We start from the raw sequence: 17,214 nt of genomic DNA, 5'->3' as shown, positions 1-17,214 counted from the left end.
ACCACTCCAACTTTCTTTTGATTAGAAATTGCAGGGTACGTATGTTTCCATCCTCTTACACTAATCTATTAGTTTGTTTATATTTAGAGTGTTAAGGTCTGTATATTTAAATAGCATATGTAGTTGGGTCTTGAGTTTTTAATCTCATTTCACAATCATTGCTTTTTAATTGGAGTGTTTAGGTCATACATATCTATATGGATAGACTTAAATTTACCATCTTTCTATTTGTTTTGTATTTATCTCACATTTTCTTTCTTTACCTTTTCCTCTCTTCTTTTGCATTAATTATTTCTTCATGTTGCATTTAACCTATTTTATTAGCTGATTAGGTGTACTTCTTTCTTTTGATTGCTGTAGGGTATATAGCCTTCTTCTTTAAGCGACACTGCCTACTTTCCAAAAATATTATATCCCATCACATGTAGCATAACAACTTTGTAATAGTAAACTTCCATTTCCCCTTCATATGACTAATATAACTTTTGCTATTTTTATTATATATATTTTCTTTTACATGTCATTAGCCCCCAAATACATTATTTTTGTTTTCAAGTCAATTACATTTTAAATAAATATGAATAATAAGAAAAACAATGTTTTAAATTTACCTACATATTTATCTTTCTAGTATGATGTACTTTGATTAAATTCAAATTTCTATCTTATATCATTTTCCCTTTGATTTAAAAACTTCTTTTAACATTTCTTATGCTTCTTTTCTGGTAAAGACTTCTTTTGGCCTTTTAAGTCTGACAACAGTCTTTGTCAATTCTTCATTATTCAAAAATATTTTTGTTGTGTATAGATGAGTAAGCCAGTCATTTAAAAAAAAAAGTACTTTAACAATGTTGCTCTTCTGTCTTCTGATTTTCATTGTGACTGAGAAGTTTTTTGTTAATCTTATGATTTTTACTCTTTGAATAATGTCCTTTCTTCTCTGAGGCTATTTTTAAGATTCTCTTTCACTGGTTTTCAGCAATAAGGGCAATCACTAGGAGTGACTAAAAAGGAATGAAAGTTATTTTCTCATGCAGCCTGTAAACCAACTCTGTTCTTGTTTACAGGTACAGGACACAATATCCAATCCTAGGCCTCCTGTATGATGACTATGAATATATACCACCAGGTAGTGAAACAAAGACTATTGTGATTGAGAAAACAGAAGACAAATACACTTGTGTAAGTTCACTTGGGTGTTTTTAGCCCTATTTTGACTATATATGTACAGCCTTTTAAAATTGAGGCAAAATACCAAATGAACTAAAAACTTTGAGTATTTTTTTCTCTTGAGATTTTCTGTTTCCATTATTGAGATATAGTGGGAATTAAGAAACTTTGGAAAGATTCATACATGGGACAATATAATTGATTATTTAAGGTACAATAAATTAAATATAACTTTGGCCCCATAAAAGGAAGAAGATTAACATTAGCAACATGCTAATTTTATTTCTTTTTTCCCTATCTCGGTAGTTATTGAATGGGTTCCATTCAAATTTTCCAAAAAAGTTTCCCTTTTTTTAAAGCAGGTAGCAAATGTCATAGACAATTATGAAGGGAAGTGAAAAATGGAGAAAAGGCATGTTTCAGTAGACTTTGTCTTGCAATCTTGTATATAGTACTTATTCCTGTGGATTTTATATATATATATATATATATATTAGGATTTTGAAAGAAGACATGTTTCTAGCTTCTTCCCTAGAGTGTAAAAACCTCCAGTTTTAAATCCCACCATTATAGTAAGGCTGCTGTAAAGTACTTTAAACATCATATACTCCAATATTTGCTCTACCTTCTACAACATTCTCCAAGATGGCCAAGTGACATGGACCTTAGCATCTTTCTAAGTGGTCCAATGCATTGCTAAGAGAACTGATTATTGAAACCTTCTTATAAAGGACTGAGAACTACTTCTCTAAAACTTTTACACATTGCTCTATTAACTTTTAAAGTAATGATCATCAAACAGGGGATATATAGTTGTCCCCCAGTATCCATGAGAGACTGGTTCTGGGATTCCCTGCAGATATCAAAATCTGTAGATGCTCAAGTCCCTTATACAGAATGGCATATTTGCATATAACCTATGCACATCTTACTGTAACTTTAAGTCATTTCTAGATTCCTTACAATATCTAATTCAATGCAAATTCTAAGTAAGTGTTATAGTGTATTGTTTAGGAGGTATTAACAGTAAAGTCTGCACATGTTCAGTACAGAAACAATTTTTTTCCTGAATATTTTCAACTCATCATTGTTGGGGAACCCATGGATACCAAAGTCCAACTATATATTCCCTAGCACAATTGCTCTCTCTAGCAGCATTTTGTACCTTAGGGGACATTTAGCAATGTCTAGAGACATTTTTGGTTTTCAAAACCAGAGGGGTGGGTATTATTGGCATCTAGTGAGTAGAGAACGAGGATGCTGCTGAACATACTACAATGTGCAGGACAGTCTCCCCCACAAAGAACTATCCAGCCCCTAATAGTGTTGAGGTTAAAAAACTATGCTAACAGAACAGAATGCTCTTGGGTTTTTTCCTAATTATACATTCCTACACTGGTGCAAGAGCTTCTAATAGTAAGACACTGTTAGGGATCATAAGAATGGGTGATATCCTTCTGGTGAAATAGAAACATAAAAGATTGAGGATCCTAGTTATCAAACCTGTATACAGATCTGACTTAAAACATTGTGAAAATGACAGCCTTTGATTTCTTTTAATAAAATTATCTACTTGTCAAACTACTGAGGTACTAAAAGTAGGCAAAACTAAATCTATGGCTATTAAATAAAGAAATGGTTATCCTTGTGGGGTGGATACTGTTGGAAAGGAAGCATAAGGAGGGATTCAAGGGTCCTAATAATGTTCTGTTTCTTTATCTGGGAGATGGTTGTATATGTATGGTCAGTTATATAAATATCAATCAAGTATTCTGCAGAACCTTTTGAAAAATATTTAAAATTTACACTTCACATGTATAATTAATAAAATTGAACATGTTAAATAACTTTTAAACAAGCTCAAATATTTGTGTCAACAAAAAAATTCAAAAAGTTTCTTTAGATCTGAAGCCCTTCTTTAACTACAATCCAGCCATCAATCTTTTAAATATGGTTGTTATCATCAATGAAAGCAACCAATGTTTAGTAAACCCAAAGTAAAAATAACTGCATTTAAACTCTGAAATGTTGTTTTTGTTAGGTTATTACTTAACTAAAAATTACTTATTACTAATTATCAACCCATAGAATTTTAAATTTGCCACTCAAAGATAATTTGATGCCAAAAGTTAAGACTGAGAAGCAATTGCTGCTACTAACCCTAACCACATGTACTTCAGAGGTGGCAATATGAAGTTCTGCCAAATAAAGGGTCTACAGAATAGTAGCACTACTACTCTCTCCATTAAAAATGTGCAGCAGTAAAAATCAAAATTGATATTTGAAGATTCTATAGTTACTGGTAGCAAGGTCAAAATATATTCAAGTGCATTCACAGATGAAAATCTATATTAACAGAGATGATTGGACCTATTTAAACTCTAAATATTACTAAGGAGGATATCTACTTAATTCTCTTTCTCTCTTGCTTAAAGTCATTTGAAACATACCATGACTAAAGTTAGAAAGACAAATCGTTGTTTCATTGAATATATATATATATATATATATATATATATATATATATATATATATGTAAAATAGAGTGCCACAAAAGTGCAATACATATCCTTTGGTTTTGTACATATCAATTTAAATAATTTTCCATAATTTTACATACAGTAACAATTACTTTAATTATAAACCAGTTGTAAAATAACCCTTTTTTTTTCTTTTCTAGCCATGAATGGATCCACTTTTAAGTATTACTACTCAAAGGCATGTTTTGTGTGTGTGTGTATCTGCATTAGTCCTTTCTTATTTTCCCATCACTAAAGGCCAATCAGAATTTGGAACCATGCTGCTATCCAAGAAATCTAATGGAATGAATTAGTTCTGTATATGAGAGTTTCTTCAACCATTTAGGAGAGCTAAATTTTCTCCATAACACTTATGTATTCAGTTTAACAACAAACTAACTGAAAGAGGAATCTGATTATTTAAAGTTTGATTGCAGACACTGTAGAATATAACTCACTATTTTTCAGATAGGGTGCCTCCTAGGTATGGAAATAATTTGTTGGAAAATATATTTTACAAGTTATGCCATTAGATATTCTCTGATATTATATGTGCAGTTCAGTTACAAGATGAAATTACGTTTTTTTTTTAACAAAAAAGATAAAATACATTGAAGTAAAAAACAATAGCTAGTGTATAATATATACAGTCTAAATTTGCTTTTCACACTAGGCCTTGTGACTAAAAGATATGCTTCATTACATGCTATTTTCACCTCTTGGAGATATAGCTCAGTCAAAGGTGACGATTAATTTTATTTAGCAGGGAAGTGGAATATTATATTTTGAAATAACTAAGTCTAGTAAATTACACAGTATGCTATTCTGGTTCTAAGTACATATTAATGCCTTAGTAAATCTGTTCTTTCAAAGCATACCTTTCACAAATGAGCCCACCTATTTCTTATAAAACATATAACACAATATGGTAGTAGGAGGTGGAAGGAAGGTAAGCATTTTCATGGTGGTATGTAAACATATCATTGAAATATTACATAGACATAAAAGCTTAGGGAATAAAAATAGCAACAACAAATACTTGATAGATTTATCCTACTTGGGAGAAATATTTTGTAGCAGAGTATTTAGTATACTTAGAAGTTGGTTGAACAATTGGGCTTTAATGACCTTACAAAGTGAACATAACTGATATAAGTATTTTTTCAGTGCAAAATGAGGACGAAAATTTTAAATTTCAACCCATCTGACTAAAGTTAAGACTTAGTAAAATTTAAAATGTTGCCTTTGTCCAAGTATAGATTAAGGCAACAAACATATTTGAATTACATAATTTGAAGTTTCGCAATGAAATATCTTTGTATGTATCCACATAATTCTGTAATGCCTTATAATTATATTTTAATATGCATTATACTAAGAAACCATTAAGAACAGATGAGGTGCTACAGTAAATCAAACCATAAATGAGAAAAATACTTTTAATGTCTTTTTCTAGAAATATTCAAATGTTCTTGATATGAAACTAGAGGCCTTATTTATATTATCTTAATATTTTGGCTAAAATGTTAAGCTCCATAACATGAATTAATACAATTCAAATTTTATCAATATTTTGTGGTAGAAAAATGTTAATATTCTTCATGGGCTATATAGTCCTTACATTTTTTCCCTTGGTGTAGGAACAACAGAGGAGTTTTTCCTCTGCTAACTATTCATATATGTAACTGTAACAAAAGTGTACTATATTATGCACACATTACAGATAATATAAGGGGAAGCTTTATTAGCTTAATAAGGAACTGCTATTATTAAGGTTTAAAAATGAGAACAGGTGTGATTTTTCCAAAATATTTAAAAATCTAAAATTCAGAAGTTGTGGATGGAACTAGAGGCCACTATGTTGACATAAGCCAGGAACAGAAAGACACCTAAAATACAATTAAAAAAAAGAAAGACAAACATTGCATGTTCTCAATTATTTGTGGGATCTAAAAATCAAAACAATTGAACTCATGAATATAGAGAGTAGAAGAATGGTTACCAGAGGCTGGGAAAAAGGATGTGTGAGGGGAACTGGAGATGCATAATGGGTACAAAAACCATATCGATAGAAAGTATGAATAAGACCCAGTATCTGATAGCACAACAGGGTGACTGTAGTAAATAATAGCTTAATTTTACATTTTAAAATAACTAGAAGAGTATAACAGGATTGCTTGTAACACAAATAATACTTGAGTGGATGGATACCCAATTCTCTATGATGTGATTATTTCACATTGCATGCCTGTATTGAAATATCTCATGTATCCCATAAATATGTATACCTACTATATATCCACAAAAAAAAATTTAAAAAGTAAGAAGTCAGCACTTTATTGGCTCACTTGATCCATGGATAGTGAATTGAGATCATAACAATGTCCCTTATCGTACTTAACAATTTTTTAAATTGTAATACAAAATGTAATGATATAAAGAGCTATTCTATTTAAATGACTATTTAAATATATATACATTTCTTTTCCAATTTATGATTAAGATCAATAGAATTAGTAGTGATATATTTCCCTCTCATAAGTTTCACACTGCTTATCTCTGAAAACTTCAAAGTTGTCAGGTGAAGAGTGCCTATTTATCTAATTTCTATTCTAGCATATTTTCACTTTAGATGTGTCAAATAAAATGGAGACTGTGCAAAGGCATGCAAAGTAATCTGTTTATGTGTCTAAATAAAATATGTGAAGTGTTTACATGGTTTGTGTGAATGTCCAAGTAGGAAATATGCAGAAGGATTTTTAGCTTAGCTGTGTATTTTTGTCAGGAAACTATCATCATGTGAATGTTTATGTTGAAGCTAACAAGCATCGCTCTCATTAAAAACAAAACAAAAGCAGAAAACTTCTGTATGTGGACTATTTTAACCTCCAGTTGAAGCAGGTTTCTTCTTTAAATTAGTATTTCTTTGCTTTCAAACTTAGTTTTCAAAGTTTCATAACTCACTTGTTCCATAAAGCATTCTTCCCAACCTTGTAATGGTGCTTTTGCTGTCTTCTTTGTAACATAGACAGTACGAAAAGAACAAAATAGTCTTAAAAAATTTCCATCTCACTACCCGATTTAGATCACCTTAACAAAAGGCCATCATCATACCTTTCCCATTATTGCAATCTAAAAAGATGACGTTTCTTTTGAAAATAATTACTTTGAAAGTAAATAATATGCTGTGAAAAGGTTTCCTTATGATGAACATCTTCCCCACCACATGTCAAAACTCAGTTTACTGGATTTCCATAGTACTTTACATCCAGTTAAAAAATATAAAGTATTTCATGGACAACTTAGGATATATGAAATAGTACATAGAAAACATTTAAATGAAGGAAATAATAAACAAGTGCATCTTCCTTAACAAAACATTTAACAATATTTAGTCCTGAAGAAGACATGCTTCTTTTTAGTTTACAAAAGAACACTGAAATTAATTTATGACAAAATTAGCCAGGCAGTCTTGGTAATCTTAGATTGGCCTGTCACAGACAACGAGATATTGTTAAGTTCATAGGCTTTGTTTGGTTTCCCATCCTACCACATTAAAATAATTCTTTTTTCAAATTGAAGTATATGTTCGAGAGATCCTTTGTTAGGGAACAGTGTTTCCAGCGTAATGCTTTGATTCTGTTTGTTAGACAACAGTGTTGAATACATATAATTCATATGTATCAAGATCCAATAAGGCAGACAAATTTCTTAAAATGAGAGAAAATATAGGCTTTTTGATCTAGTTCCCTAAAAGGATCTGAGGAGACAGCCATGTCATGATGGGTGAGTGGTGTTGGAATCTAGAATAAGAGGGTTTTAGAATCAGATGGGAGGTGACTAGAACTTACATTATAGGTTAAATGAGGTAGTGTCAATATTGTCAATTGGTCCAGATTTTAAAATGGGGCAGAGTTCCCTTTGGAGTAGTTACTTGGGTAATGCTCAAAGAGAAAGGCATAATTGAAACTGGCAGGTGACATATTTTTAGTTTGGGGCATCTAGTGCTATACCCTTGAAGTTACAAATTAGTCCATTTCTTCTGCAGGATCTTTAGAAATCTAAAGACCCCCTGATAACAATATCCACTTCTTATCCAGGATCCAAGCCTCTTAAGAGATCTTTCTCAATCAGTTCCATATTTACAGGTTTTAATTCTTTTGGAAGGAAAGGGTGAAGCTGAACAAAGCTGGGAGATTAAGAATTGTCTCAATCCAATTATATTCTAAGGTTTGAACCTAATCCTGCAGCTTCTCTAAATGAAGCCTTATTAGTTAAAAAATAACCTTACTGTATAGAATTCCAAGCCTAGCCACCTTTTTCTTGGTTCTCACAAGGGAAAGTAGAAGGAGTTAGATGATTCTTTTGTTTCTCTGACTTCATAGAAGATGAGTCATTTCCCCATTGGAAGTACCAATGTTAAGAGTTGTGCTATGTCCTTCAAAAATTGTTGCAAAAATGTCTGGGATTTGTTACAAATTAAACAAGTGGGGGAAGGAGGCATCAAAATAAGCTAGCCAGGGGTAAGTGGATGAAGGGTTAAGTGAGGAAGAATACAAATGAAACAAGATTGGCCATAAAGTGATAATTGTTGAAGCTGGGTGATGGCTATGTAGAGGTTCATTATATTTTTCTACTTTTGCATATGGTTTTCTGCAATTAAAGGGATATATATCTTTAAGGAAAGGAAGTTCAAGGTTCAAATTAAACTTGTGGTTGTCCTGTAAGAGACATGAGGAGTTGAATTTAAGGGCGCCATCAGGGTAAGAGTTCCCAAATACTTTCTTCTCCATCATGGTATAAGCAATTTAAAAGTAACAATTGGATAAATACATCTACACATGGTCACCCTGTTATGGAAATAATGATTTTGCAGTAATTCCCAATTTTTTCTTTGTCTTGTGAAAGTACTTGAACGAATAGATCTACATTTATAGGTGGAATCTGTTCTGGTATGTAGGAAAGCCCTTATGCCAGGAAGATCTGTATTTTTTAAGACATTTTGTTTTTAACATGGGCTAAATTAATATCTGTTCTGCCTGGGCTGCCATTTTCTAAGCCCAACATACAAGTAGAAGAAAATCAATACACTTTTCTCCAGCTCCACTGTAACCATGACAACTGGAATAATCTCTTACATGGGTGCATCCCTCAGCTCCTTTACATTTCTTAGAGCCTCCAGAGTTATCTTCAAAACTTATAGCAGTACTCTTTGCCTTAAATTCTCCCAATGACTTCCCATTTCAAACTTTTCATAGGTCTCTTCTTTCTTATCTTTTTAATTAAGATGGAGTTTCACTCTTGTCGCCCAGACTGGAGTGCACGATCTCGGCTTACTGGAGCCATCTATCAGTTCCCCTTGCTAACTATTGTCCAGCCAAAGCTTGTTACATCTCAAATTGTTTGCATCTGCAAGTTTCTCTGCCTTGCTCTGCCACAAGATCTTCATATGACTGGCTCCTTCTTGCTACTCATGTTTCAGCTCAAATGCCATGTCCTCAGTAAAAATTCCTTCTGTGCACGCACCCACAAGTATCTGTTTAAGCAAAGTAATTAACATGTGCAAGAATTACAGCAGGTGCTTTTGTCTACCACCTTATTACTCATACAGTGTTAACACACGGGAACTTAATAGAAATGCATAATTGTAGGCCATACCCCAAATCTATCGAATCAGAATATGCATTTTCAGCAAGTTCTCTAGGTGATTTCTACAGACTTTAAATTTGAGAAGCACTAGTCTAACATGTGAGGCTGATATTTTCTTTTTCTGCTAATGATTATTAAACAATAATTAATAATCTAATTGACAAAGAGTCTTAACAGTGCAATATATATAGAATTCTATGAAATGCTCACTGGTTTCAACATAGAAAGTTATTTTTATGATCATTTGCAGAAATCTCCCAAATACAGACATCAATACTTTTCCTTTTGTATGTATATTAGGAACATAATTAGATGTATTCACTTCTCAGGATTGTGTCATTTAAGTAAGTTAAAAACTTTTAGTTTTCTTTATAATATGAAATCTAAGCTCTTAAAATGAACACTTTTATTTATAGTATTTCATTATGATTTTGGCAAATAACATACATACTTGAGGAATATGCATTACATAGTCATCATAACTGTTTAAATTCCTAGCTCATGTTGTTAATGAACAAAATTCAATAAGACATTTAATAAAGGACCAATCTGCCTAAGATAAATCTGAAGTGAAAAGTCTTTTAATAAAAAATATTGGAACTTTAAATAAAATCATAAAACCATTAAGTGCAATAAATGCTTTTTATTGTATGCTCATTTCAATGAGTAACATTTAGAAATAATAATCCCACATAACAGTAGCGATCTTATTTTACAGCGTGTACATCATTTACAGCCACATAACACACAATTTTAGTAGATATTCCAAATTTAATATTCTGAAGTTAAGAAAGATAAAAAATTTACTCTCAAGGAACTGATTCTTATCTGGTGCAAAAACAGAAATGTGAACATTATTTGAAACACAAAGCCACAATGTAGAATGAAGTAAAATTACATTTTAATTATGTTGAACAGCTGAATGTAAACATGAAGCAACTAAAACTTAAAAGTACATATCATATGCATTACATTTATGAACAGGATTTTCATTTAATTTCCCTAAACCAGCTTTTAATATTAAGTGCCATTTTGATTTGCAGCATGCTAACACAAAGCGTTGTTAAAGGGATGCATATTTTAAGTTTATACACTGTAAACTAAATATCCACCTCCAAACTCTATTGGCAGCATATTGCTCTGTTAAATACTGCATAAACACTGCCTCATATTGAAAATGCATGTTAATAATATGGTATATAGATTTAAAAAATCAATTTCAATAATGGCATAAAATTGCACCTTTAAACATTAGAGCAAGTAGGACTAGAACAATCGTACTTGCTAAGACTGTCCTAAAAAAACTCTAGAGATTATAATATTTAAGAAAACTGTGTTCTCTAAATTTAATCTTTAGTTCATTAAGAAATATAGTGCTGATTTTGTTTGCAACACTAATGTTGCATCCATTTTAGAAAGCCACATTTGACTCAAATATACTTTTATCATATATGCCATACTGAACAACAGTCAACTTGAACATCAGAAAAAAGGGAACTTTAATCTTTATAGACTTCACCTTGGACCTCAGCACAGAATGCTATATTTTAAGTATCCTATCCTGTGATAAAATATTAACAGCTCTGAATTCTTTTTTTAATAGTACTGAATTAATCTAACCTGTTTTCCAGTTAGTTTTCTTTTAATGAATACACAAAACTTTTGCCATTTCTGGAATTCAATTTCCAGGTACAATATAAAAGGCTCAATGGCTAAGTGACTGATGAATGACCACATTTTGTTTCCGCACCCCATTTCTAAAATTGCATAAAAGGGGGTTTGCTTGCTATAGCAAAACACTGCTAAACTCAATTATGTATTCTCTTTTCAGAAATATTTGTCTGTAACATAATCAGCCAAATAAAGTATTTGTCTTTGCTTTTCCCCTCTGTAGTTTTAAGTATGCACATAATACTATTACATAGATAATTAAGAAGTTTTTCTGTGACCATTCTATAGTGCTTCTTAAATTCCTTAAGTAATTTTCAAAGGGCTATGGGATCCCCCATGAATTCAAATATTTTGAGATCTTTAATACAAAGAATGTAAAGTCATGGTTAATATCAAACTTTGAAATCTGGTGAGACAGTTAGTGAGAGTTTTCTCTCAAGTAGCATATCATATCTTCTAAATAGCTTCTTTCTTTATATTGATCTTATTACATAAGAGCCTCTTTGTGGTGCCTCATAATATGCTGATTTTTTTCTGATGGTCTTCGGAATCCCTTCTTGCAGAATTCACACCTGTGTGGATAGTCTTTTGTATGTATTGATATCACATGTCGTTTAAAGCCAGATGCATCTGTAGTGCTGTATTCACAATACTCACATTGGTAAATCTTCCTTCCAGTATGGGTCTTCATATGTTTTTTGAGCTCATTTTGTTGTCTGAATCCTCTCTTGCACCTTTTACATTTCAATGGCTGATCTTTAGTATGAACTGAAAGGATGTGGCCACTAAGAATAAATGGATCTGATGTTTTAAAGTCACAGTGCCTACACTGATGAATCTTCCTACCCTTATGGATATCACTATGCTTTTTGAGCTCAGAAGGACGATGAAAACCTTTATCACAAACCTCACATTTGTGAGGAAAATCCTTAGTATGAACAGATATGATGTGTCGCTTAAGGTCACTTGAATTGGTGCTCTTATGGTCACAATGAGGACACTGGTGTGTCTTATGTCCTTGAAACAAATCCAGATGGCGTTGAAGCTCCCTCTCATCACCAAATGCTTGGGGACAATGCTCACATTTATATGGCAAATTGTTACCATGTTTAGACTTAATGTGAGTTTTCAGATTTGATTGATCTGCACACCTGAAAATACAATACTGACACTGATATGGCTTCTCACCAGTATGGGTTCTCATATGTTTTTTGAGTTCAGAAGGATGTCGAAAACCCTTCCCACACTCAACACAAACATGAGGAAAATTCTTGCTGTGAACAGCCAACAAATGTCTGTTTAACAGTCCTTGTTCTGCAGTTTCATAGTCACAGTATTTGCACTTGTGCATCTTCGGCTCCTTGTCTCTTAAGATAAGTTTATTGGAACTCAATGGACTAGCCTCTCTGTATCTTCGTGTGTATTCTGTAAATTCATGAGTTTTGTCAACTTTGTTTATAAGCTTATGGCTTTCTAAGTGGTTATGGAAACTCACTTTCTTGTTAGTTGTAAAGTCACAATCTGTACACTGATATTTTTTTCTCATTAAATGATCAGGATGATTCTTCATGTGTCTTTTTAAGAATCCCCTGGATTTAAACTTTTTTGTGCAAATATGGCAAGGGTACACTGTGAGGGGCTGTCCATCAGGACCTATTATAACAGCTAGATAAAGAAAAGAGAAAGTTGTGACATTTGGTCAGACTGTTTTAAAGGATTTTATAACAAAGGTGCCAAATCTAGTTGCCATTCACTATGTGAAAACTATACTAGTTGAATAAAATCCTGTAACATAAAACATACATAATAAAAGCAATTTATGGCAAAGTAGCTTACTAAAAAGTAATGAGCTACTATGAACTACTCATATGCCAAAATGCAGTATCATATACACTTTGATATGATAAAAAGGTACCCTTTATTGTTAAACCAACTTGAAAACTCTCTGTAAAAATATCTTTGGAATAAAGAGCAAACAAGCATAGTTTTATTAAGTACCAGTCACACAATGTGGAAAAAACCAATTATATATATCATACACAAACAGGTACACAGAGAGTACAACTACTGTGTAAACTGCAAGTATTTTTCTTTGATTCCAAAAAAAAATACTTCCACATCTCAAATCATTATAATATTCATAAAGCAAAGTATTTACCTGTTTGCCACTGCCTGGTTTCTCCCCTTCTCCTCTTCTTGGCTTTTTGTTTCAGTACTTTATTTGTATTAATGCTATCACAAATTTGAAGATACTGTGCTGCTGTACTACTTCTGCTTTCTAATGGTGAGTCCAAATTATTTCCTGGAAAAAAAATTAACACATCATTAAATTACATACATTTATACTTTTTTGGTTCTGTTGGATGAGTTACTACAGATGGCATAACACCAAGTTACCATTGTGGTAGTAAATTTCACAAAGTATACCCATCTTCTCATTCTCTTTCCCTCTCTCACTCACAAATAAAGACATGTATGTGCAAACACTCTGAATGGGATATCATGTGAAATTAAAATATCTCAATTTGATCATCAATTAAATTTAAAATATCTCAATTTGATCGGGAATAAACTCATGAGATGAATGTAATATAAGAAACTGGATTTTCGCTGGGCATGATGGCCCACATCTATAATCCCAGTTCTTTGGGAGGCTGAGGCAGGAGGATCACTTGAGGTATGGAGTTTAAGTTGACCCTTGGCAACATAATAAGACCCTGTCTCTAAAAAAGAACAAATTGACCAGGCATGGTGGCATGCATCTGTAGTCCCAGCTACTCAGGAGCCTGAGGTGGGAGGATTGCTTGAGCCCAGGAGCTTGAGGTTGCAGTGAGCTATGATTGTGCTACCGCATACCAGCCTGGGTGACAAAGCAAGACCCCATCTCTTGAAAAAGAAAAGGAAACAAAACAAAACAAAAGGGAATTCTATGACCCTAAACCAAACCTTGGCATTGGACCAATATTTTTTTAACCAATGAAGGCTGATGAAATTAATTTAAAAAGAAATGTAGATATATATCAATGAACCATTAGAGATGTGCTAACTATGTGTAATGCATAAAAAACAAAACAGATATCTTATAGATAGGCTTCAAAATAGTGTACTTGATATAAAGAGTATTATATATTAAGATTGATTTTAGGAGTTAACATATGGTAGGCAATTTATTACAATTTCAGTGTGATCAGTGCATACATAAGAAAGTACTTAATAAAATCCCAGTTCTCAAAAATCTGTTGTGGTTTTATGCAATTTGGCTAAGAAAATATATAGACCTACACAACTGTCAGGTTAACTTATGTGCTGTGATCTATCCTTCTCATCAATTTCTCAAAATCAACACTTATGTTTGGAGAGTCAAATACTTCCCAAGGGTAGAAACAGAACAATGAGACACGTTATCATAAGAAAATATCTCCTTGCTTAAGAAAATTTAAAAAAAAGATCAACTAGAGAATAACACTATATAGAGTGTATTAAAACTAAAAAAAAAATAAGCTGACACATGGATTTTATATAACAGCTATATATAAATGCACTGGTTGCCATAGAAATTAAGAAAACAGTTCTGCCCCAAAAAGAACATTAACAAGGGGTTGATATCATGAATAAGTTTTGCTTTTCTGTCCAAATAATTCCTATTTTATTTTTTCCATAGCAATCTGTTATGGTCCATGTGGTAAACTGCTTGATACTTAAATTTTGAGGGAAATCTAAATTGAACTGCATTTGCAGATGAACACACATTATGTCCACATAGAAATTAATTCCTCAAAGAAGCAAGCTCCTATTTAACTAGCTAGATTAGGTATGACTAGGCAAGTAAGAGTCCAACAAATGTGTCTGTAGACACAAACTTGTTACTTACCAAGCAGTATATAAAGTCAGACCTTTAACTCACATCTCATATACAATGCTCTCTCACCTGATCCTTGACAGTCTTCATACCTTCGGGAAACTCTTCTTTCATCTCCTAAAAAAAAAGACTAATTAAAAACTGATATGCTAATTATAATGACTACGAGTGGATCACATCTTAATCTACAAAATCTTACTTTGTCCACCATTCCATGGGTTAAAAAAATTGTTGCATTCTTCCACTCCCATAGGTTAGATAATGTCACATACTGAAAATAAGGGCTGCTGTCAGCATCCTTGGAATTGTTAACATCTAGAAAAAATTTACTTTTTAAATGAAAACCGGGTAGATATTTCTGCAGTATACCCCCAACTTTGAAGATGTTCAATAAATGAGTGTTGAATGAATGAACCTTTGGGAGAACCAAGTTTAGATAAATTAATCTATTTGAACACCAAAATTTTTCGAAGTAAAGAATATATATACCTGGACCATCTTGTACATTTATAGGAACAAGATAAAATGACTGAAAGGGAGAAAGTAAGTTGATAAATTTACCTTTCATTATATACTTTCTAAAAGAGCATACCTGGGTTTCTGTTTCTTTTTAAACCCCCAAATCTTATCATCTGTAGTGTTAATAAATGAAATGAGTTTTTCCAAAAGAGGAAGGATCGATTTTCAAAGGATATTCCTATTTTAGAAAAATAAAATTTTTTTATGGCGCTCACTTATATAGGTAGGATTTAAAATAGATCATACTGAAAAACATAATGCATTAAGCAAGGTTCATTTTAAATAGTACAAGATAAGTGGTAGAAAAATAATCTAAAGTTACCAGAGATGAATAAGTCCACAGTAAAACATTTTATTATATTAGCCAATTCATGGTGGCATTCACACAGCTTATTTAATGGCCTAAAGGCTGAGTAAATACATGTTATGTACTTATCAGGTGAAAAAATGCCAGTATCCTACCATATGCCGCAGCCCAGACAACAGGGACAACTGTTTTATTAACATCAGAGTCCTCAAGCTGAATCTCAGGGAGAGAAGTTCCTTCCTCTTCCCCTACAATGACTTCCATGTAAACTTCATCTGCTATTTCAGCGCAACCTAAATTTTAGAAATAATTGCTTGTTTATAACCCCAAATATTTAATGAATGGGTAAAAATTCCAAACAATGTAAATCTGTCAACTTTCAAATTTCAGTTTGGTTAATTCAAAAATTTGTAAATTTAATTTCAATTTATATTAGGCACTTTCGGAAGCCAGTGCCATTAGGAGACAATCATTTACCAAAATTCTTATTTTCCTCTTAGAACCAAGTCTTATGGAAATGGCTTATAAAAATTTAATAAAAACATGTGTGCTTGACATATACTGAATGATCTTACATTCTATCAGGCATTACACATTTATTTGCCTGATAGTTCTTTGGGACTCAAAGTATTTGTCATAGAAATAATACTAGAAAGGGGTTCATACTATCCCATATACTATATTGTAAATGGAATGCAGTATTATACATGTAATAAAACTTCGTCAAAAATACTAGTAACTGAAAAAAATTTTTAAATACAAATAATTGAAATTACGTATGTATATAATGCTAATGATCAAGAATACACTCTTCAGTAGGCCAGATTTTAAGAGATTCTACTGAGGAGAGAAAGCATTAAATGAGCTTCATTTAACAAAAAGCTATTGTGGTAAGAAAAAATATTTAAACCAAGAGAGCCACAGTATACTTTATGAAAAATAGTCTGCTTACATTTAACCTGTTAAGTAGAAAATTGGCTTGAAATTTTGCTTTTCCTTTGATTCACATACTGGTATCTTAGATGACTACAGAAGAATCATGAGGGAAAATGTGGGAAAACTATCCCTCTTCTCTCATTTGTCTTCTCTCTGTTACCCAAAAGGAGACTCTCTTTTAAGTTTCCCACATTCCCATGGAATTCTGGCATGAGTTAACTTAAGCCTCAATCTCCCACCTCCTACTGTACTGCTTTCCTTACCACTGAATAAAAAAATAAAGAATTTAGAGACCAAATAGAAGTTATTTCATTAAACTTTTTTTCTCTCCAACAGAATTTTCTCCACTCATTTGTTTTGATATTCTCAGCTATAATATATTTTTTTCATGTTTGGGGGTGGAATTCAGCACCCTATGACTTCTAGGGAAATAAACTTGGAGTAGGTATCAGAGCGCAGCACAGAAAAGTCCAATATTATCAAGTTAATGCAGTGAAATGGAGGCTCTTATCCTTCTGGGGCAAGGCAACATTGTGTTTTTCTCAGCATAGTAAGAAGACTGAAATAGGCCTAGGAAAGGGATG

General features: G+C 32.3%; 2 protein-coding genes across 4 annotated transcripts in view; one reads left to right on the top strand and one right to left on the bottom strand.

The window, feature by feature from the left end:
• The window catches only part of POF1B (POF1B actin binding protein), an 89,527-nt gene extending 83,924 nt beyond the window's left edge, over positions 1 to 5,603 (top strand). Inside the window, exons 16-17 of one of the 2 annotated variants that reach the window (XM_002763050.6) lie at positions 1,068 to 1,182; positions 3,851 to 5,603. In XM_002763050.6, the coding sequence (XP_002763096.3) occupies positions 1,068 to 1,182; positions 3,851 to 3,856 (121 nt within the window). In that variant the 3' untranslated portion in view covers positions 3,857 to 5,603. Of the gene's footprint in view, positions 1 to 1,067; positions 1,356 to 3,850 lie in introns of those variants that run through there. The other variant, XM_078362989.1, reaches the window with a different exon arrangement.
• A 4,363-nt stretch (positions 5,604 to 9,966) lies between these two features.
• ZNF711 (zinc finger protein 711) overlaps positions 9,967 to 17,214 on the bottom strand; it is a 28,370-nt gene continuing 21,122 nt past the window's right edge. Inside the window, exons 6-9 of one of the 2 annotated variants that reach the window (XM_035288308.3) lie at positions 15,850 to 15,987; positions 14,938 to 14,985; positions 13,168 to 13,311; positions 9,967 to 12,674 (exon numbers count right to left, since the gene is read on the bottom strand). In XM_035288308.3, the coding sequence (XP_035144199.1) occupies positions 11,497 to 12,674; positions 13,168 to 13,311; positions 14,938 to 14,985; positions 15,850 to 15,987 (1,508 nt within the window). In that variant the 3' untranslated portion in view covers positions 9,967 to 11,496. The remainder of the gene's footprint in view (positions 12,675 to 13,167; positions 13,312 to 14,937; positions 14,986 to 15,849; positions 15,988 to 17,214) is intronic. The other variant, XM_035288309.3, reaches the window with a different exon arrangement.

Source organism: Callithrix jacchus, chromosome X, assembly GCF_049354715.1.
Source record: "Callithrix jacchus isolate 240 chromosome X, calJac240_pri, whole genome shotgun sequence".
In the NCBI taxonomy this organism is placed as follows: domain Eukaryota; kingdom Metazoa; phylum Chordata; class Mammalia; order Primates; family Cebidae; genus Callithrix; species Callithrix jacchus.
This window is presented reverse-complemented; position numbering and strand designations above follow the sequence as displayed.